The sequence below is a fragment of the Chelonoidis abingdonii genome, chromosome 3, assembly GCF_003597395.2.
Source record: "Chelonoidis abingdonii isolate Lonesome George chromosome 3, CheloAbing_2.0, whole genome shotgun sequence".
NCBI classification, from domain to species: Eukaryota; Metazoa; Chordata; order Testudines; family Testudinidae; genus Chelonoidis; species Chelonoidis abingdonii.
The window spans coordinates 144481634-144505484 of NC_133771.1; the positions used below are offsets into that span (position 1 = coordinate 144481634).

Consider the following 23851-nt stretch of genomic DNA (forward strand, 5'->3'; position numbering starts at 1 on the left):
TTGGAATGGGGTCGGGGAAAGGGTGGGGTCGGGGCGGGGCAACGGGACAGCAATTATTTCAGGGCCTAGGGGCAGCAAAATCATTAATCCATCACTGCCTGTGAGTGCCATAGCTAAGCCAACCTGACTCCTGCTGTAGATGTGGCCAGGTCGATGGAAATATGTTTCCGATGACCTAGTTATTGTAGCTCAGGGAGGTGGAGTCCGTGCAGCAATGTAAAAGACCCCTTCCATAGCCATAGGCTGCATCTACACCAGGCAATGCAGCCATGCCACTATAGGCCCTGGAGTGAAGACAAGCTGACAGTTATACCGTTCTTGTTCCTTTGAATCAATGAGAGTTTTGACTCAGCATGGATAACAGAACTTGGTCAAAGCTAGACTTCACGGCACTGTGAATTAGCCAAGGCTTTTTTTTTTAATCCAATATCATTAAACTATTGATCTTAGTCTTGTAAACTATAGATCTTAGTGTATATTCATGCTTTCAAATCCCAAACTCTATTTGAAATCTACTCTGGCAGGAAAGAATCAGATTTGTCACAACAAGATATTTCCTCAAAGGAGTGGTGTCATAAATATAAGGGGAAGGGTAACAACCTTCCTGTATACAATACTATAAAATCCCTCCTGGACAGAGGCACCAAATCATCTTACCTGTAAAGGGTTAAGAAGCTCAAGTACCAGGCTGGCACCTGACCCAAAGGACCAATAAAGGGGACAAGATACTATCAAATCAGGGTGAAGGAGGGGAAAGAAGCCTTTTGTTCTGCCTGTTCCTTGCAGCTTTGGCTGGAGCAAGATCAAAGAAGGCAAGCAACCCAACTCCTATTGAGTTAGTAAGTAATAATAAGGAAATGCGTTAGCTTACTTTTATTTTGGCTTGTGATTTTCCTTGTCTAGAAGGAAGTTTTGTCTAGAGGGAGTTTATTCCTGGTTTTCTTTTTGTAACTTTAAAGTTTTGCCAGAGGGAAAACCTCTGTGTTTGGAATCTGGTTGCCTGTGAGATTATCTTCCATTCTAATCTTACAGAGGTACTCCTTTCACCGTTTTTCTTTAATTAAAATTCTTCTTTTAAGAACCTGATTGATTTTTCATTGTTTTAAGATCCAAAGGTTTGAGTCTGTGTTCATCTGTACCAACTGATGAGGATATATTCTCAAGCCTCCCCAGGAAAGTGAGATTGTTCTCAAGCCGGCCCAGGAAAAGGGGTGTAGGGGTTTGGAGGGATATTTGGGAGAAGGTAGAGCTCCAAGTGGCCCTCCCTAAATGTTTGTTTAAATCACTTGGTGGTGGCAGCGTTACCTAATCCAAGGTACAAGGAAGGATCTGTGCCTTGTGGAGTTTTTAACCTAAGATGGTAGAAATAAGATTAGGGGGGTTTTCATGCAGGTCCCCCAATCTGTACCCTAGAGTTCAGAGTGGGGAGGGAACCCTGACAAGTGGAAATGATAACCTGTGTTCCATTAAAAGGAGACAACAAAGAGTTGTGCAAAATCCTAGAGGAAGGGAGAGACATGGCAAGAATAGTGTCATAATAGGGTGGCATCCTGCCTGAAACGTACAGAAATGTACAGTAATTGACAAATAGACATGGGGATATATTATTTAGATAAGTGTCTGTCTTGAACCCAACAAGGGTAAGATATTAAAACATTTTTGATGCCCCATGTCAATTATTATGTAGACCTAGAAGGATCTGAAGCTACAAATTTTGGTGAAGATGGCAGTTATTAATCCCACAATTTGTGGTTTAATGAGCACATTCTGAGCCCACCAAGGGAGGCCACATATGTTGTGTAGAAAAAGAGATGTTAACAAATCCTTTGTTTACTGTTGTAATATTTCACAGTTAATGTGATCTGGACTTTTGTGTTAAGTTTTTGCTGGCTTATTCCCATTAGAGCAGCCACCATTAAAATTGTTGTTTCTTATTAAAGACAGAAAAAGAAGAAAGCTCCAGGTATTAGAGAAGTTAGCTTTTTAACAATGGCCTCTTTGCACCTATCTCACACACTCCCTGTTGCAGCCCCCCAAATCCCTACATGGTAGGCAGGAGGGTTCCACTCATCAGGCAGCTCCTCTCTGTGTGATACAATGAGAAAGGGATACAGGGGATAAACTCCCAAACATGGACAGAGCCCTGTCATTGGTGTAGCTGTCAACCTGCCAAAGCCTAAATGTGCCACACAATGTGTGACGGAGACCCAAAGAAGGAGAAACCCCCAAAAATATTCATACAGGAAACATAATACTGTGGAATCCATTCCCTCAGTGTAAATATCTCGCACTGTAGCGGAACTTCCATGACACTTCATATCCGATGTACCTAAATTTCAGCTAGGAGGGGACAGGGAGCTCAGGTACAATGTGGGTACCTGGGGGACCGAAATAAGGTACAGCATGGGTTCCCAATAGTCCCTTATTTTTTCATCTCTGTACAACAAGATCAGGAGTTGCAGAGTGCTGCAAAAAGTAGCAAGGAATACCCCCGGGGTGAGTATTGCTTATTGTTATTAATAATAATCAATAATAATATTGGGAGGAAGTGCTAAGAAAACAGTCCCTTGTTTTTTAAATACACTGTTGGCAACCCTCTGAAAGGAGAGCGGGATGGGCAGCGCAGACCTGCCTGTGTCACAGCCACCTGAAAGGGTCTGACACTTGTGTTACTCTGGGGTGAGGGTAGGGAGCAGTGAGGGTGACACTGCAGCAGCTGCGTCCAGGGCTGAGGGGCACTCTCTCCGCACCCCGCCCGGGAACCCTGTCCCTTGGGGGCGGGGAGATTTCCTCAGACACGTGGACGCGGCTGAAGCCAAACCAGCAGCAGCAGCAGACCCTCGATGGGTCGGGCCCAACCCCGGGCAGGGCATTGAGGGCAGCGGTTTCAGAGTTTTCAATGCGCATGCGCCCTTCCCGGCGGCACTAGCCCCTCCTGCAACTGGTGGAGGGGCGGGGTTTTCTGGTGCCCCGCCCACTAACGCGGAAGCAGTGGCGGTTTGGGCTCTTTCCACGCGGTGAGAGCGCGGGGCAGCTTGGGAGCCTGGTTTCTGCCCGGCCGGGCTAGGTACCGACCCTGCCTCGTGCTCAGGGGGCGCGCGCGGCTTCGCTCACAGCCTGGGGGGAGGAGACCTGCGTGCGGCTCCGCAGGGCTTGGCCGCCGCCGTCTCTCAGCGCCGGGCCGGAACGCGCGTCCCGGACCCCGCCTCCACCCTGGTCAGCCCCAGCCCGCCCCCGCTCCCGCTGGCAGCGCCCCTCGCCGTGGCCCCGGGGCGGCCCACGAGTATCCGGGGAGGGCGGAAAGGCCGAGGTTAGCTCCGCATTCGGCAGAGCCTGGGCAGCGGGTCGGTCCGGTTTCGGCCTCTGGAGTTGCACTGTGACTCCCCCCTCCCCCCCATGCCATCGCACCGGACTCACACACACCCCCCGATGCCATCGCACCAGGCTCTCGGGGAGCAAGTGACCAGGGCCTTGCTGAGGAGGGATGTGCTGATCGGCGCGGCTGTAGTCCTCAGACTCGCTCTTGTCTTTTACGGAGTCTATCAAGACAGGACCATGCTGGTGAAATATACGGACATTGACTATCACGTGTTCACAGATGCCGCCAGATTCGTAACAGAGGGGAGCTCCCCGTACCGAAGAGCGACCTACCGCTACACCGCTCTACTGAGCTGGATCTTAACTCCAAACATCTACTTTACTCCTCTTTATGGAAAGCTGCTTTTCATTACTGGTGATCTAATAGCTGCATACCTCATATACCAAATCTTGCTACTCAGAGAAGTGGACACCAGCAAAGCCTTTGGGTACTGTGCTTTCTGGCTTCTTAATCCTCTGCCAATAGCTGTGTCCAGCAGAGGAAATGCAGAGTCTCTCTTAGCAGTACTTGTGCTTGCCACCATGTATTACATAGAAAAAGGAAACATAGTGAAATCTGCTATATTCTTTGGCTTTTCAGTGCATATGAAAATTTACCCAGTGACTTATGCCCTGCCAGTAGCCCTTCATCTGCAGAATAATGAATGCTGGGGAAAAGGGAAAACAGATACTGTCCATTTAAAAAAATCAAAGTTTTCTCTTGTGGACCACTTCTGGCAGCTTATTTTAAGGCTGCTGAACCGTGATGTATTGTTTTTTGTGGTGGTTAGTGGATTTACATTTGCAGCCTTGAGCCTTTCATTTTATTATCTCTATGGCTGGGATTTTTTGGAACATACCTACCTCTACCATTTGACCAGGAGGGATATCCGTCATAATTTCTCTCCCTATTTCTACATGCTGTATTTGACTGCAGAGAGTGAATGGAGTTTTGCCCTAGGACTCTCAGCTTTCCTGCCACAGCTGGTGCTTCTTCTAGTTGTGTCTTTAGCCTACTACAAAGACCTTGTCTTTTGTTGTTTCCTACATACTGCTATTTTTGTAAGTTTTAACAAAGTGTGCACATCCCAATATTTTTTTTGGTACCTCTGCCTCTTGCCGCTTGTAATGCCTCTTGTGAGAATGTCCTGGCAGCGGGGTGTTTTGCTTCTCCTTCTGTGGTTTCTTGGACAGACACTGTGGCTGGCACCTGCATATTTTCTGGAATTTAAAGGAAAAAATACCTTTTTACTTATATGGCTGGCTAGCTTGCTTTTCCTTTTCATTAATTGCTTCATCCTTATTCAGATTATTTCTCACTATCAAAAAGGATCACAAGTAGCCAAGAAACTCAAACATCAGTAATATGCACATCGGGATGTGTGCTAAATCCTACAAGTAGTCCCATTGACTTTAATGAGATTGCTCAAATGAGCAGGACTTGGCCTAATATCAGTAATGCAATTGTAGGTACACAGTACTAAAACACACAGACTATAAATAGCCTTTTCCAGTGTCATGTGATTTTGGGGTGGGAGAGTAGGATTAAGTGTTTGGGGACTTCACCACCACCACAGCTGAGAGAGGGCTGGTCTCAGTTTTGAGTAAACTCAGTATTGGGTACAACTCATAAGGTTGCAGAGGAGGGGTATTATAGCTCTGCTGATATCTTGTCATAATTTTTTTGAAGTGTTTTGTTAGGTTGATGGAGAACAAATATAACTTAAAGTGATCAGTTACCAAATGATTATATTTTTGTCTGTATTTTATGGGTATACAATCCTGGTGTTTTGTACTTGGATATTTTTTTTTAACAGAACAGAAATGCTTATACCACTCACAATTACTTTTTTCTTTTGCCATTTTATTCACTCTTTTTAGCACTCACAGTTACAACGTGTCCATTGCAAAGAATAAGCACTAAAACAGGAAAATTCCAGACATCAAATCATTTATCACGTACTATATTAGTGGCCTACAGCTAACAGGATGGATTGTCCTCCTTTCTCACTCACCCTCAATCAATGATATGTTAACCAGCTTAGCAAAATGGGTAGTTTTTTTCAGCAGTCAAGTTAAGTATTAGTTATATAAGAACGGCCATACTGGGTCACACCATCTAGCCCAGTATCCTGTCTTCCAACAGTTGCCGCCCCAGAGGGAATGAACAGAGCAGGTAATCATCATGTGATCCAGCCCCTTTTGCCCACTCCCAGCTTCTGGTAAACAGGGTAGGGACACCATCCATGCCCATCCTGGCAAATAGCCATTGGTGGATCTTTCCTCCATTAACTTATCTGGTTCTTTTTTAAACCTTGTTATAGTCTTGGCCTTCACAACATCCTCTGGCAAGGAGTTCCACAGGTTGACTGTGCATTCTGTGAAAAAATATTTCCTTTTGTTTGTTTTAAACCTCCTGCCTATTAATTTCATTAGGTGAGCCCTGGTTCCTTGTGTTATGAGAAAGAGTAAATAACACTTCCTTATTTACTTTCTCCACACCAGTCATGATTTTATAGACCTCTATCATATTCCTCCTTAATTGTCTCTTTTCCAAGCTGAAAAGTTCCAATCTTATTAATCCCTCCTCATACGGAAGCTGTTTGCTTCCCCTAAAGTTTTGTTGCCCTTTTCTGAACCTTTTCCAATTCCATTACATCTTTTTTGAGATGGGGCAACCAGATCTGCACACAGTATTCAAGATGTGGGCATACCACAGATTTACATAGAGGCAGTATGATATTTTCGGTCTTCTTAACAATGCCTTTCTTAATGATTCCCAACATTCTGTTTGCTTTTATTGACTGCTGCTGCCCATTGAGTGGATGTTTTCAGAGAACTATCCACAGTGACCCCAAGATCTCTTTCTTGAGTGGTAATGGCTAATTTAGACCCCATCATTTTATAAAGATAGTTGGGGTTATGTTTTCTAATGTGCATTACTTAGCATTTATCAGCATTGAATTTCATCTGCCATTTTGTTGCCTAGTCACTCAGTGCGGCAGAGTGATACACCACCTTTCCAAGTGGAGAAAATAGAAGGCTTCACGCTTTTTAGTCTCTCTGAGCACTGTTGGCTTTACTCCACAGCTCACTTCATTGTTCTCCCCTGACCTTCCAATGTGTCTGCTCTCTCACAGAGTGGCTTCAAGAAGGCAGCAGAGGGGAACAGATTATATCATGAGCTCAGACCAGGGAAGAAGTTTTTGGTAGGATGGAGTAAGTGGAGACCCAGAATGGGACTATCTTATACATCTAGTTTCAGAAAATTCTTTTTTAGCACAGCATTCCCTAAAACCATATAAAATAGCTTTCTCCAAGGCAATTTTACCTTAGAATTGAGTAGTTTCCAAAGGGTAAGATTTAACCACGTTTAATACTGTGCAGAATTTGTACTTTGGTTTTGTCTTTCGATTAGGGTTTATGTGACAAATCTGGCTTTCTGTTTTGCCATAAGTTTTATTAATGAGAGCATAAACTGCATAATCATTCAAGAAATTAACATTATACTATTGTTCATTGGGGTCCAGATTGCAATACCCTTGCTCACACTGAGTAGTCTCTGATTCCACAGGTAGTCCCATTGACTTCAGTGGCACTATTCATGTGTAATGTATTAGTCAGCATAGGTCAATATATCAATCTGGCCCTTACTGAAAAATTTACCCTCTTGTTGGTCATGCTGTGTGCTGCAAGAGCAGATACAGTCTTTGTGGCATTCTGCCATAGGTATTTGTACACTGTGCCACTAAGCCTTCCCTTTTGTTTTATAATTACATTTTTTTCATTTTAAAAAAGCCTTCAGAATAAAGCATTAAACCCCAGTTCTTCAAGCTTTTTTACACAAAAACCCTTTGTGTACTTAGAGCCCTTTTGGAATTCATTAGGGCTCCATGAAGGCACTGAAGTTAACAGCTTGGAGGATTGAGGCCAGAGATTCTACTAAGAACACTCCAGATTAGTAAAACTAAAAGAGGTTTATGTCAAATTTGCTCTTCACCATTTATGATGTTTACTTTTTTGGAATTTCTCTGTGGTGGAGCATGAAAACATTACATTTCACTTTTTTCCCAGTTTCACTTTGTTTCTCATGCACAAGAACTGCAAGGCTTTCCTCCTCTCAGGGCATGCTGGAAACTGCCAGGAAACCTCTAGCTCCCTCCCTTTGACAGCGTCTTATATGTGCGATCTGGGCTCTGCTGGGTCCAGCAGCCCATCGTGGTGGCCAGAAGCACTGCAGCCCATTTCTGTTGGGGAAAGGAAATTCTTTAATTTAACAACTTTAATTTAATTTAACAACTTTAATTTCTGCAAAATTCTGCATTGTGCAGTGGTGCAAAATTCCCCTAGGAGTAAGGCCTGGGTTGCAAAAATGTAAGTGATTTTTTTTTTAATAAACTGCTTTGATGAGATTTGCTTGAAAATGAACTCTTTTGTTACCGTTAACTCTATTTATTTATAAGAAAAAAATTGCAATGTGTGTATACATATACATCCCCTCTGTCCTCCCACCCCCAACATAAACATTCATCAAGTTGTGCAGTAGCACTAATGTCTTTTGTATTGAAATTAAACTCCAAGAAATACAGCATGAAAGGAAAGGGATTAACTGAAGCGGATGAACTGTAATCTACCCTCTCTGGCCAATCCAAACCATAAAAATGTATACAAGGACTTCAGATAATGGGCTGTTCCCACAGGTTCTCCTTTCAGGTGTCATTTAAAATGTTTAAAGGTTTTTTTTATCCTTCCTCTTAGGCAAATCCTTCCAAAACAAAACCACCTACAACTCCCCTGCCACCTCCTCAAAAAATAAAATTAGCAACTGCCTGAATTTGATGGGTAACAGTTGTTATGGGTGTTAAAAGTAACAAGTGTCAAAATGTAGTTACAAAAAGTTATAACCTTTAAGCACAAACATATGAAAAAAGAAATGGAAAGGTTTGTTTCTCAGTAATTCAATACAACTTCTATTAAAAATAAATGAAAAAGATTATGTTGGAGGAAGGATATTTCTCAGATACAGACTGCCACCATTCAAGATAAAATATTTACTTCTTTTCTGTAGATGACATATGAGAGGTAGGACTGGAGTATGATGTAATAGGGCTGAGAGCACAGGTGTGTGCTCTCCTCTGAAATACCTAGGGTTAGGGCTGGTCACAGGAACCTGGAGTAGAAAAAGCAGCCTGTAAAATCTTTTTATAATATATATATATATATATATAAATAAAATTAACAGTTTGGGTTGAATTTGACTTGAGTGTCCATTTGAGGATTACATTCCCTCACCCCTCCTCCCATTAGTGTAAAATGTGGAATAGAGCTCTAGGGTAAAGTAATCTGCTCCCACTAAGCAGAGAGAAGTCAATGAAGTTGCTCCGGTGTACACAGAACATAACATGGCCAAATGTGTTTCTTTTCAAATTCATACTAGACATGATACCTCACAGAATTCAAAGGACCACCGATGTCAGGTTTTCTTCTAGAACTTTCTTTCCACATTGTGATTCCATCCATTGTCATCTGTGTCTTGGGGCAGGGTTGTTGCACAGTATTTGCTATTCCCCCTCATACCTTTTCTAGAGAATACAGCAGTGTGCACTTTGCTGGTGTTGATATTAGAGGAAGAGCAGTTCTACAGCATTTGGACCCAGTGCAACTACAGAGAAAACTGTGTCAAAAATTGTTTCATGAAAATGTGTATTTTTTTTTTTAAGTGAGTCACACAATACCAGCCTTTGGTAATGCTTTGAAAAAGTCATGTACCAAGAAAATCTATTTAAAAACATGTTTTAAAGCTAGATTCACAGATACCAATTTAATCTGATGTGACTTTCTCCTGTTTTTAAAAATTGATGTTTCACGATTAAAGCTTGTTACCAAACTGTATATGGGATTTAGAGATAATCCAGTGACTCATCAAAAGCTGGATGAGGGAAAATAAACAGAGAGAAGAATATCAGAGGTATATGAGAGCTTTAGGTATTGCAAATCCCTTCTGATACATAAGGAAAACTAAACTTTATTCACTGATAAAACCATTAGCTCAAAATAACTGTAGCTAAGCGCAGAACAAATAATTAGTGAGCAAGTCATCATGACTATTCATAATACCCTTCAGCTTTACCATGCAAGTTTCCTATGAACATTTGTTGCTTCTGTTGGGATTCAAACTCAGTTTGCCTAATTATTGTGTATGCATTTTCTTGCTGGTAGCTAAGAACTACATTAAGAATCTGAATGCTGGACTTTATTTTCTGCCACAGGTAGCAAAACTTTTAATTCTAATTAATGTAAATCAACTGTGTTAGTGCACAGACACACAGAGACTGAATCTTCTCTTGTTTGCACAAGTTTTACACTGACTTCAGCAGAGCTACTTCTGAATGTACACTGGTGCAAGAGACAAAGAGAGGAAAAAAAAAAAGTCAGGGCCATAATATTTATTAACTTAGCCTATGCTCCTAGGGTTCTACGTTTGCTTCAGTAAAGCTTTCTAGGCAGGTGTCTAAGTTTTAGCACTTAGGTTCATTTGACATCAGACTTATAAATGGCAGTAGTAAAACATCTGAAATACAAGAGTGAATGCTGTATGAAATGTAACATGAGAGGCCTAGAGTAAAAACCCTGCATGATAATTGTGCCCTAGTCTTATTTCATAACTGCAATGCCTGTGACACTAGAACAGTATTCGTTCATATAGTAGATAAGGTGGTAAATATGCAGTCAAATGTGATCTCATCAGTATTCTTTTTCAAAGAAAACATTGTATCATGAAGCTTTTGTGTTTAATAATCGAGGCAAAATGTCACCATGTTTCCTGAGGTATTGTAGGATAAGCATAACCTGATTTATCATCTTCAGTGTTTTTTAAATGCAGTATCTTCAATTAAAAAAATAACCACTCTTATGTGCTCTTGTCCTATTAAAGAGCTCTTCTTTTTTTTCTTTTAACTGAGAAATTCTCTCTCTTTATGTAAAACATCTTTTTGGGGCTGAATAAATGCAGAGACACTCCTTGTAAAAGGAGTTAATCCTTACTATTTCTCTATATAAATCAATCATGAAGACAGCTTCTAGGGTTGATACATCACTGCTAACTTTATGGTCTATCACTAGCATAAATTTAAGATAAACCATTTATTCTGTTTGAAGTCCATACCCTCATGCATCTCATTTTTCTTTGTATTTATTTTTTATGGGCTGTTTACCCATATTTTGATACTTACCTCATATAATTTCTGAGCACCTTCCACATGCATGCACAGGCAAACAACCCACATTTTAAAAAGTGACTAAGCAGTTCTAGAGGCCTATGTTGGGAAACCTAAAGAAACACCATTTTAATGGAGTGCTGACTAGCTGCCCTCTGAAAATCCAGACATGCTTTAAGGCATCTCAGGTTGAGCACTGTAATGGGGCATCCACACCGCACAAGACTGGAAGGGGTTAAGATGGCCAGGTTGGCCAATTAACTGCCCAGGCTGTACCTGGAGAAGGAGATAGGGAGCAGGGAATTGGTTAGACACAAGGCTCAGCTGGACAGGAACTGGAGGGGCCTGGATAAAGCTCAGGAGCTGAGACCAGCAAGGGGTTATAGGGCAGTAGGATGTAGTTACTAGGAGTAGAGAGGTTGGCAAACATGGAGAGCCAGGAAGGTAGGAGAAGGCTCAGGAGGGAAAACAGCAAGAAACAGGAGTGTAGCCTTTGGCTGTTATTTAGAGGGCCACTTAGCTGGAACCCAGAGAAGAGGGTGGGCCTGGGTTCCCTTACCAGCCCCTAGGAATGTGGCACAGACTAGGGAAAGGACAGGGGTTTGCCTAGGACAACTTGTTCTGGAAAGATTTTGTAACTCCTTCCACTCCCCAGAGGGAACCGTATAGTGACCTGACCAGCAGGCCAAGTCATGAAGGGGGAATACCCTGAGTCAGAGGATGATATGAGAGAGAGAGAGTGCCAGAGGAGGGAGAAGTGCCTGGCCAGAGCTAATTCCCAGAGCAACTAGGAGAAGGTGCCACTAATGGTAATTGCACCTTGTGACAAGCACCCCAAAATCACTGGTAATTCTTGAAAATTTGGGCCATACCCAAATATTTACACAAACCCAGAGCAAAAGAATATGCAGGGAAAACAATGAGGTTGCAATTTTAAGCTCTAAAGAGTCAAGAAAATCCAATGTTTGAACGCACAAACATAATGCAGGCTCCTGGTGCTTATGTGTTACAGTAGTTCTCAGTGATGATTATTTCCATAGAAACAATGCTTCTATCAATGAACAAGTTGGGTGCAAAACTATACATGAAGAAAGTGTAATATTTTAAAATTAGTAAGAGTAGTGAAGTTGGAAAGCTATGGTTACTAATTGCTGCCAACTAACACTTTAAATCACTTTTCTTTAATGGAATTAATCCATGAAAATAAGAATATGTACTTGTACATGTGTGTAGGTTATTTTCAGCTGCCCTTTGTACTGCACACCAACCAACCTACACAACGAGGACCAAATTTTGCTTTAAATTAACTCTGCTTTTGGAGTCAATCCAGATTTCCACTATTCTAATTTAACAGAATTTGAGCCAGGAGGAGGCCCTAATTCATTTGCTATGCACCATGCTTCACTCAGTGCAGGATGTCTGATCTGTGGGTTGTCTATAGTTCCATCATAATAGTATCCAACTGCTCAAATTTTAATGAGCTCATCTTTACAGCATCCCATGAGGACATGGATTAGTATTAGCCTCATTTTATAGAATTGAAGCATGCAGAAATTAAGTGTCTTGTCCAAGGTGACACACAGGAAACCTGTAGCAGAGGCAGTAATATAAGAACCAGATCTCTTGAGTCCCAATTTAATGCCTTAACCATATGATAATTCTATCCAGCATGCACATGATTGAGGCAGGTGGTCTTGCAAAAATAGTGTATGGTGGTGTTATAATAATATCAAATATTATTGTAATGCATGTCTACGAGCAGGCAGAGTTGAGACTGCATGGGGAGTCTTAACTTAAGTATTTCCTTACTTTTGCAACCTTAATATTTTCTTCAGATAAAGTTTGATATGACAAAGTGTGGTACCTTGCTCACTTACACAGAAACCACCAGAACTCCAAAAGTGGCACCAGTACTGCATACCACATGCTGTGAGTGTTTCATACCCTGCCTGGGAAGAGATCTAGCAGTTTCCACTGCTTCATGTGGAATATGTGATGAAGCAGACAAGGGTTTCTATGGAAGAGAGTTCTCAATATGGGAGTGCCCCCTTCTTCCCCCCCCCCCCCAAGCAAAAGCTGAAGCAGTTGGGGGAAAAGAACTAAACAGTAATTTTTAAACCAGATATCTAGATTCAAAAAGATGTTTTTTTTGTCCTCAGAATCAGCTGAAATGAAGCTATGCTCAATGAAAGTGACATTTGGGAGATTTCCATGTTTGTTGTGTCTCAATAATTCTATAGCAAAATGTGCCCCAGTTACAAGCAAAAAAGTGTATTTACAGCAACTGCCAGACTAGCAAAGGTGACCTGGATTCATCCTCACATAGCATGCAGGTTCTACAAACACTATACTCTCAATGACAAGTATTTATTTCTGTCACTGGATATACACAGGTGCAGCTGATTGGGCCTGGTAAGGAGATAAGTCCCCATCACCACCTACAGAAGAAAATCAAACCCCAATTAGTGACATGCTGAACACCTGTGTGGTTCATCCTGGCCAGAGGGGGTAAAGCTAGATGATAAGCTGTTAGTTATCTAGGCCTCATAAACAGGCTGAGGGAGCTCACTAGGTGTGAGTGAGTGTAGAGGTAGGAATTTCCTGCAGGAGGGTGTTCTCTAAGGGTGGTGTGAGTTCTGGAATACAGCTGGTGAGAGTACTTGAGTGGGGCTAGAGAGGAGTAAAAGAATTATTAGTTTACTTGGATATTTGGTTAGCCTCTTTAAGACAGATATGGTTTTTGGACTCTTATGAGACTTGGCTGGAGGACTAGCCCACTCAAGACTCTAGAGGTGAGTGGTGTGCAAAAACTTGTGTCCTTATTTCTGGCAGCATTGCTTCCTGATGCAGGGGCGTGCACACACAGTGAGTATGCTACAAAACAGGCATGTAATGGGAATGTATAGTGTTCCTGGTGATGCACAAAGTGGAATAGGCTGTAGCTCACAGTCTGAGCTGTACTGGTTCTGTGGGCTAAGAGAAGAAAAAACAACTTTTTAGTTATTTAAGGTAAGCACGTGTTAATTGAGAAGTTGCTGTTTTCACAGTTACTCTTCAAAGTGGATCAGCACTATGGGGCCAATATGCTCCCATCCCAAGATGGTGTTAGGGAAGCACTAATTCAAAACCTCTAATCTAATAGTTTACTTATTATCCATTCACTATCCCTCCTGGAGATCTGAACCCCCTAACAGGTGTGACTTAGCCAGGAAACAATTTCAGAAACTGTAGTGGAAAACAAGGGATCTATTAGAACCTGAGTCTCAGACCCCAATGCTGTGAAACCTAGTAGCTGGTTGCATGGAGGGACTTCTTGTTCATGCTAGTTTGCAGTATCTAGAGTTCAGATGGACCAATGAGTTTCTACTGGTCCTCAAGGCCCAAAGTGTTCTTTGTGCCCTCTTGGAGGGGAATCTGAATGTGCAGGGCAGTTTTTCTGCCTGATGCAAAACTTAAGCTTGACTTTGCTGTGGACCTTCTTGGGGAGGAGCAGGTCATGAAATATAGCTCCCTACCACTGTTCCTAGTCTCACCCATGCAGATTAGCATCAAACAGGATGGGGAGGTGAGAAATAATAGCCATTTTTTCCTTCTTTGACTAAAACTCCTTCCAGATTTCAAAGCATTTTGGCTTCCCTCTGCACCACTCACTGGAGTCCTAGAGAATATAAAGCTTCATATAATGCCACCTTAATTAAAAGATATCTTGAATAGTTGTACCATGTGAATAATGTGACCTGGATCAGTTACTTGTAGCAACTTCGGGTTTGGCTACACTTGAAACTCCAAAGCACTGCCACGGGAGCTCTCCCGCAGCAGCGCTTTCAAGTGTGAGCGTGGTGGCTGCACCAGAGCTGGGAGAGAGCTCTCCCAGCGCTGCAGATACTCCACCTCCTCAAGGGGATTAGCTTGCAGCGCTGGGACATTGTTTACACTGACGCTTTACAGCGCTGTAACTTGCTGTGCTCAGGGGGGTGTTTTTTCACACCCCTGAGCGAGAAAGTTGCAGCGCTGTAAAGCACCAGTGTAGCCAAAGCCATAGGGTAGCATAGGGATCTTTATTGCTGTAATAATTAAAGTGATTGAAAAGCAGGACATTACCATTGTAAACAAATGGAGAGAGTTGAAATGATTCTTAATGAGAAGAGAGCTTCTTTTGAGCTCCCTGTGCCTCTGAGACTCACTTCCCAAGGAGCAGGGAAGCTGTTTGCTGCTCTTCTAGGTGGGATGTACCTTCAGGAGGCCTGTGTGTGTGTGTGTGTGTGGTGGGTCTGTTTTTTTTGTAAAAAGGGTGGGTGGTTTATGGGACCTTCCTGACACTGAAGTTTACTCTCCGGTTATCTGGAGACTGTTACTTTAGAGGCTAAAGAATGTTTTTTCTCTTGTTTAAGTGCTGCCTATCAAAATACACATGAGGGCTTGTGAGAAGTGTGTGTTTCTACCTCTTTGGCTCTTCGTTTTAACTCCTGCGCTTCTTGGGAGAGTACCATTAAAAGCATTTGAACATTTAAAGCTCCTTTTCTAGCTCATTCCCACCACCTCTGCTTCAAGAGGTTCTGTCTTCTTTGAACTGGCTTATGCAGAGGTGTTACCAGCAATATTCTATTCTTAAAAGGGCTTCAGTAACTTTCAAAACAAAAAACAACCCTGCCAAGCCCTATCTGTGATGCTACAAAGTCAGTGTTACTCACTCAGACCCCAGTAGGTGCAGCTGGGTTGGTTAGCTTGGACTTGGAGTCTATGAAAAGCACTACTGATTTCAATAGGGCTGTGTGGGATTCTGTATCAGTGACTTAGCCCTTGTCTACACTATAGGGTTAGGTTGAATTTAGCTATGTTAGGTAGATTTAAAAATGACAACCAATCCCGTTCTGTCGCCCTAAAGGGCTCTTAAAATCGACTTCTGTACTCCTCTCCGACAAGGGGAATAGCACTTAAAATTGACCTTGATGGGTTGAATTTGGGGTAGTGCAGATGCAAATTGATGGTATTGGCCTCCAGGAGCTATCCCAGAGTGCTCCATTGTGACTGCTCTGGATGGCACTGCGAACTCTGATGCACTAGCAAGGTACACAGGAAAAGCCCAGTGAACTTTTAAATTTCATTTCCTGTTTGGTCAGCGTGGTGAACTCAGCAGCACAGGTGACCATGCAGTCCCCCCAGAATCGTAGAGCATAGCATGTTTCTACGCTCCCCGTATCATCTCAGTCTCTGAGGTTATTGCAGATTAGAAGGTGGAAAAAAAAAAAAAAACACACGATGACATGTTTTCCGAGCTCATGCAGTCCTCCTGCGCTGATAGGGCACAGCTTAATGCATGGAGGCATTCAGAGGCCAGGAAAGAATTAAGTGAGTGTGAAGAGAGGAGGTAGGATGTGTTGATGCTCAGGCTAATGGGGGAGCAAATGGACGTGATAAAGTGTCTGTTGGAGCTGCAGGAAAGCCAATAAGAGCACAGACCCCCTGCTGCATCCACTGTATAACTGCCTACTCTCCTCCCCATGTTCCATTGCTTCCTGACCCAGATGCCCAAGAACGCGGTGGGGAGGCTCCAGGCACTAGAGAGGATGGCCCAAGCAACAGAAGGCTGTCATTCAAACAGTTTGATTTTTTTAGTGTGGTTACAATAAGCAATGTGGCTATGTCCTTCCCTCTTCTTCCTCACCCCCAGGCTGCCTTGTCTGTTGTTGGTTTTTTTTTTTTAATTAAGAAAGAAAGAATGCATGGTTTCAATAGTTACTTTTATTTCAAGGGGAGAGGGTGGTTGGCTTACAGGGAATTAAAATCAACAAAGGGGGGCGGGTTTGCATCAAGGAGAAACACACACAACTGTCACACCAAAGCCTGGCCAGTCATGAAACTGGTTTTCAAAGCCTCTCTGATGTGCACGCACCTTGCTGTGCTCTTCTAATCGCCTGGTGTCTGGCTGCTCAAAATTGGATGCCAGGTGATTTGTCTTCAACCTCCCACCCCGCCATAAACATCTCCCCCTTACTCTCACAGATATTATGGAGCACACAGCAAGCAGCAATAACAATGGGAATGTTGGTTGCTCTGAGGTCTGACCAACAGTGCCAGCGAGCTTTTAAACGTCCAAAGGCACATTCTACCACCATTCTGCACTTGCTCAGCCTATAGTTGAACTGCTCCTTACTACTGTCCAGGCTTCATGAGCCATGGAGCAAGGGGTAGGCTGGGGTAGGTGCAACCAGCAGTGCTGTCAGCTGGGAGAGCAGCCTGAGGCAGAAGCCTCCAAAACCGCCTGATCAAAAAAAGAATCAATTAAACATTCCAGCAACACACACAGAAACAAAAAAACCAACACCTATTGTTTCTCTACTTTGTACCACAACTGGAAACAGAAATTAAAAGCTGAATAAAGATCACCTCATGCAAGAGCATAAGACACAAGATCACACACCCCAAACTCTCCTGAGCCTTTGAAAAATCTGGTTTCCTGATTGGTCCTCTGGTCAGGTGTTTGGTTCCCTTTGTTAACCCTTTACAGGTAAAAGAAACATTAACCCTTAGCTATCTGTCCTGGCTTCACGAACAGATCCCCTGAGCAGGAGAGTAGAGTTGCAGTGGAAGTGATGGATGAGGACAGTTAGCAGTCCTACTGCACCGTCTGCTGTGAAGGCAAGGAGCTGCTGCTGTGTAGCAATGCCAGCTGCTGCAGGTGCTTCTGTGTCGACTGCTTGGAGGTGTGGGTAGGGCAAGGTATCTCGGCCAAGGCAAAAGAGCAAGACCCCTGGAGCTGTTACATGTGTCACCCACAGAAGTGCTATGGGGTGTTACAGTGCCGATCTGACTGGAATGTACGGCTGCAAGACTTCTTCACCAGCAACAAAGGACAGGAATACGAGGCACCGAAAATCTAAAAAGGCCTACACATTTCTCAGAGTCACTATCCTTGATAACAAAAGATCAATGATTGCATTGGTCACTTGAATCAGAGCAGCCCCACAGTAGACTTGCCCACAACAGCAGCAGTGACAGGGAGCTGAGCAGGCTCCATGCTTGTGTCTGCATGGGTAACCCAGGAAAAAAGGCACGAAAGGATTGTCTGCTGTTCCTTTCATGGAGGGAGGGGCGACTGACGTACCCCAAACCACCCACAACAATGTTTTTGCCCCATCGGGCATTGGGAGCTTAACTCAGAATTCACATGGGCGGCGGGAACTGTGGGATAGCTACCTACAGTGCACCGCTCCGTAAGTCAATGCTAGCCACGGTAGCAAGGACGCACTCCTCCGACTTACAGCGCTTAGTGTGGACATACACAACCAACTGCATAAAATCAGTTTCTAAAAATTAACTTCTATAAAATGGACCTAATTTTGTAGTGTAGACATACCCTTAAGGTCTTGTTCCTGCAAAGTGAGGAAATGCACCAGGTCAGGTTTGAAGTCACAGCAACTAACACAGCTGTGTCTTCTATGTCTAACATTTTCCATTTTTTTAATATATCAAGTGATTCCTTTTTAATCAAATGTGTTATAAACTATTATAAAAGGAGAGGTAATGCAGTTCAGCTAACACTGATGGAAACTTATTTTTCATTTCCTCATTGTTAGAATTAAGTGTGGAAAATTAAGGCTGAATAAATCAGATGTTTGCATTTATTTATAGATGGAGTGATAGCATTAGGTGTTATGGAAATCTTAATCATTTCAGCTCTAATCTAGTGTTCTGAGCTCCTTATGACTTCATTAACACTTTTTAATCTATTGGTCTGGAATAGTCTAGGCTTGGCCTTTGCTTAAAGGTGACTTTTTGAAGGAAACCTTAAGCAAAAACATTGAGAAAGTGCCAAGCTCTTGATCAGAGTCCTTGCATCACTAAGTTTCCAGGTGTATGGGACAGAACATTCAGTCGGGTCTAACCAGAGTGAACTCAATTGGTTTAAACATATATTCTCTTAGAACAAACCTAATTTTAATGGAATTTCCTTTTGAGTGAGCTGCATAGCTATATGTTTGAATACCCATAAATCAAGAAATGCAAAAGTTAATAAGGCTGAATGTGCAACGTTTCATGCCCCTTCTATATATGCATCATTAATTACATGATCATACTCATTTTCAAAAAGAATATCACAAAAGGTGTCTGAAAAAATTCTTAAGTTGTACAGCAAATTAATCAGGGCTTCTGCCATAGAAATACCTCTCACAGGTGCTATGTAGTAGCAGTAGATGCTACCTATTTAAAACTGGAGAAAATTACTCAAGTACATTACAAGGAATAATCACATAAAACTTTAATGCACAAAGAGGCAGAGACACAACTGTATGTTCAACCTTAACTTAGCATATTACTGATTTCTGGGTTCTCAACTCTGACTTCAGCATGCTCTTAACTTAAGGAAGTTTGGTTTTAATGGAATACTCAGTAGGAACACACAGTAGGTAGCAAGAGAGTAGTTGGAGGGATTCCTACTAACCAATTCAATATATAAAATTGCAAATATTCCTGTGTATACAAATGATTATATTAACTTTATACTAATAAATACAATGCTTATTTTTATTGTGGAATATGGCTAAATGATTCAACTGGAAGGGTTTTGACAGCACATCTTATAGATATAAATGAAGCCAATTCTCTGAGGTGTCAGAAATGCAATGATTTTTATTGTACTTTGTTGTAATGGAAATAAGGCACATTATGCAGCAGTTTATTTATAAATCCTTGGACTTTCAGAAATATATTAAAGAACGGTATTACCTTGCACTAGAGAATGTCTAAGCAGTTTTGTCTTCATTACCAGGTGTTAATATGTTGCATAATTAGATTTCTGATTAGAACATATTTACATAGTGTCAAGGTTCCTTCCCCACTCTGAACTTTAGGGTACAGATGTGGGGACCTGCATGGACACTTCTAAGCTTAATTACTAGCTAGACTGTACGCTGCACACTCCTTTTCCTGTTAGTCTTGAGGACTTCACCAATTGGGCTTTTAAGATCTCGGGAACCCTTGGATCTTTAAAACAAGGAGAATTAACATCCCTCCCTTTCCCCCCCAACCCTGTGAGTCAATCCATCTGGATAAACAAGGAAAAATAATCAGTGTAAAAAAAGGCTTTAATTAAAGAAAAGAAAGGTTAAAGAAAACCTCTGAGAGATTGACACACTCCACAGACACAGTAAAACACAGAGTGATCCCGGCACACTTAGTTACACAAAAAAATACTCAATACCCATTGATCTACTCAATTGCATAAACAGCACAAGAAATAACACAAACCTATTTATCCTTTCTAAACTTACTCGATAAGAGCGTTCCTTGACTTTTTCACTCCAACGAACTTCACAAGGAAAATTTCTCTTCCTTTTGAAACATCTTGTTCCCCCATTGGTTCCTCTGGTCAGGTGTTAGCTAGGCTAGGTGAACTTTTTAACCCTTTACAGGTAAAACAGGCATTAACCCTTAACCATCTGTTTATGACACATAGGCAACATTTCAGGCAAAGGTTGCAGTACATAGCTAATATGATACTCTTATGAAACTTGCATGAGGGAAGGTTAGCTGAATGATCCAGATAAGACAATATACTGTCAGGACTTCTGACAATTGACAGCAAAGTCATTATTTGTACTTGAATTGTATATCACCTGCAAAAGTTGTACATTGTCTTATTTTACTCTTAACCAAAAAAGAACAATGCTCCTTTCCCCTGGTTTGAAACTTTTTTTACTTGAGGATTTTTATTCATCCAAAAGGAGGGGACGCAGCTATAAACACACAGATAAAAGCTTATGCCATGCCACACAGCATGAATAATTAGGTACCAAATTGGTGACTATTTCTGTCCTGTAGCTGACATCTTCCTAAAGAAAGCAGCACCCTCTTCTTGAGCACAGTCTGACAATTCACATGAGTAACTGGCACTTCTCACCACTTTAAACTGTGAGAAGCATTTGAAAATAGATTTTTTTAAAATTACATTTAGCGCTTTCAAATTTAGTGCTGGCCACAGCCAACTTTCTAACTCCAGCAGTACAGGAACTGAAATCGTAACCGCTTTTCCCACATGCTCTGATAAATGTGTTTATCAGTTAGAAAAAGTTTGCTGTTAAAAGTGAACTAAATTTGCTGTTTATAGTTTTGAAAGGGCCACAGTCAGTTTATACCAGACAGCAAATGTGGAAAAATCAGGACGGGGGTAGAGGGTAATAGGAGCTTATATAAGAGAGACCCAAAAATCAGGATTGTCCCTATAAAATCGGGACATCTGGTCACCCTACTGGGATTCAGGAGACCTGGAATCTGTTCTTGCCTCCAGGTGCTCAGTAGGATGGGGCAGAGGCAAATAATTATGCATTTACTTCTCTGGGCTATCCCCCCCCTACCATTTTTCCTGCCTTGTTAGATTATAAACTCATCAGGGTATGGACTGTCTCCCACTCTGTTTGTAAAGCATCTAGCACAATGGGGTCCTGATGTTAATTGGGAGGCTAGGTACTATTGTAATACAATTGATGATGGTGTTATCAAATGTGCTAATAGAAAGTTGCCTTTTTAAAAGGTCAGTGCTGTCTTTTTCTTTGGATTGAAATCTTCTCTTCTGGGCATTTTCAGCTATTGTAGCATTGTGTTTAATGAGTGAGAACAGACCTGAATGGACTAAATGAGAGCAAAACTTGCTGTTTTATTTGGCCAACTTATATGAAGTGCCAGAAGTTGGGGGGAAGGGGGGAGAATGGCAGCATATGTGGTGAAAAGTGACTCTGTTTTGTATTGATACCACAAGTAAATATGATTTTTATTATCACCTTTTCTGTTTTAAATTTAAATTCTGCTGGAAGGCCCATTGAGGGGAGGGACACTGCAGGATGGATCCTCAGCTGCTGTAAATTGTCATAGATCCATTGACTTCAGTGGAGCTCTACTAGTTTAAACCAGCTGAGGATCTGCACCCATATCTATAAAGCACCATGAACCATGACAGTTAATAGCTGTTTGTGCTCTGGAAGTAACTTTTAATACTGTATTGAGAAACATATGAAGTGATGAATTGCTTCAGACGGCCAAGACTTTCATTGAAATATGCACAGACAACAAAAATGACAGCCAACCCTGTTCTGCTATGCCATGCATGTTTAAAACTGATCTATAAACTTGTTCTAGAAGCTCAGAAGGCTGAAGCAAGTGTATGCTCAGTGCCAGAGTATGCAGATGTCTAGGGAAATGTTGATACTTTTCCCATTACTCTATCCAGAGACTTATTGATTTACAAACTGATGTAATCTTGGGAGATACAATAGAGTATACCACATACTCAGGGCTGGCTCTAGGCACCAGCAAGCCAAGCATGTGCTTGGGGCAGCACAGTTTCAGGGGCGGCATTCTGGCCATCTATTTTTTTTTTTTTTGGCTTCAGGTGGCAAAAGCCTAGAGCCAGCCCTGGCAGCACCAGCGAGTGGTGTGCAGGGGGCGCCCTGGGGACACTGTAGTTTGTGCTGTGGGGGAGCAGCACCCACACCTTGTGGCTGGCTCAGGCAGGCTCCAAGTGGGGAACACTTGGGCTGGGAGGCACCCCATGGGGCGCACGGAGCCACCAGCAGGTGCTGCAAGGTGGCCACCCCCCAGCGCCGCAGCTGGGGCTGGGCGAAGCAGCCCGAGCCACCCAGGGACTGCAGCAGGGTGGCCAGAAGCAGTGGGGCCATAGGGGGCAGGGCGCTGCTGTGCAGGGCCCACATTCCGCTTTCTGGAGCTCTGCTCCCTCTGGGGCTACCCTGCCCCAGCTCCTTAGTCCCCTGCCGAGGCTGTCCCCGGCTCTGCCATCCCGGGTCCCGGCCAGTCCTGAAAGCAGGAGCCCTGGCTGGAGGGACCCTGGGCTGAGGCGCAGCCAGGGAGCCCCACTGCTTACCCTGATCCTACCAGTGCCGGACCGGCAGGAGGTGAGGGGGGAGTGGGCGGAGTCAGCACTGGGGTGGGAGCCCAGGGCTGGGATGGTGGGGGTAGGGGAGGGCACTGGTGGGGGGCGTGATAGCCCAGGGCTAGGATGGGGGGCAGTCAAAATTTTTTTTTGCTTGGAGCAGCAAAAAAACCAGAGCTGGCCCTGCACATACATGTGCAACCACATGTGCTTCCGAAGTAAGGTTAGCAACAAAGTTAGCAACCTAGTGGTCAGCCCAAAAGAATGAGCATCTTCTGAGGACACAGCAAGAAGAGGGAGTCCTCCCTGTAGACTGCAGGGCTATCTGCAGCAGCAGCTTCAGTTCAATGGCTAAAGTCGGCTATTCTGCTCCAATAAGATTTCAGGAGGGGAAGGAGAAGTAAAAGAATAGCTACTTACTGGTGGATCCTCTGGCCTTGTGCTTCCTACTGCATGCCCTATCAAACATTTGCATGCTGCCATACAAGGAGACTCCACAGGGCAGTGCACATGGGGGTTAACACTCCTTCTCATGTGTGATGTTGCACTCCATATGTTTTATAAAAATGTTTATAAGTGTGAATATGATGTAACTAGTCTATGCTTTATGCAAAAACTCTCTTGTAAGGTATTATTAAAAAGCATATAATCCACTGAGTGTGTTCATCCTTTTTGTATGAATGTATCATTCTTGAATCTGAAATTAGGAATATGAAATATTTCTGAGGTCCTATTGTAGTTATGCAAATTGTGGGTCATTAATGGTGGTTTGGAATCTTGATGGTGCCTAATAACTAGGACAACTGGTTGTAGATGGCTCTGTTTACTTGTAAGCCTTCCTGTATACATGTATGCCAGTGAGTGGGTAATGAAGTCTCACATGTCCTGTGAACATGTCACATGATACTGGAAACTGTCGTTAACCTGTTGCTTTCCCATTTAGAAGGAGGGGGTGGGAACCCAGAGAGAGACAAAGGATTTCCACCTTGTGCTAAAGATATAATAGTGATTAATACCTGGGGGAGCAAACAGCTGTGCATATCTTTCTATTAGTGTTCTAGAGAGCGGACAATTTATGAGTATATTCTGTGTAAAGCTTATACAGAGTAAAATGGATTTATTTAGGGTTTGGATCGCATTGGGAACTGGGTGTCTGAGTGCTGGAGACAAGTGACCTGCTGAGCAGTTTTTGGTTAGTCTGCAGTTTTGGGGGCATGGACCAGACATGGGTCTGTGTTTGCATCTGGCTAGCATGTCTGGCTTAACAAGACAGGGTTTTGAAGTCCCAAGCTGGCAGGGAAAATGGGCTCAGAGGTAGTCTCAGCACATCAGGTGACAGTCCCAAAGGGGTCTCTGTAACCAAATCCATCACATTATGTACCTACCCAAGAGA

General features: G+C 42.9%; 1 protein-coding gene across 1 annotated transcript; it reads left to right on the top strand.

The window, feature by feature from the left end:
- The first annotated feature begins 2988 nt into the window (after positions 1-2988).
- Positions 2989-7769, top strand: PIGM (phosphatidylinositol glycan anchor biosynthesis class M). Its single transcript, XM_032792398.2, has one exon. It carries the CDS (start codon positions 3397-3399, stop codon positions 4720-4722), a length of 1326 nt encoding a protein of 441 aa, XP_032648289.1. The 5' UTR covers positions 2989-3396; the 3' UTR covers positions 4723-7769.
- Positions 7770-23851: the final 16082 nt, after the last annotated feature.

What these genes read in the sequence shown, in the direction of transcription:
- PIGM (XM_032792398.2), top strand. Translation starts at nt 3,397, where the DNA reads ATGCCATCGCACCGGACTCACACACACCCCCCGATGCCATCGCACCAG.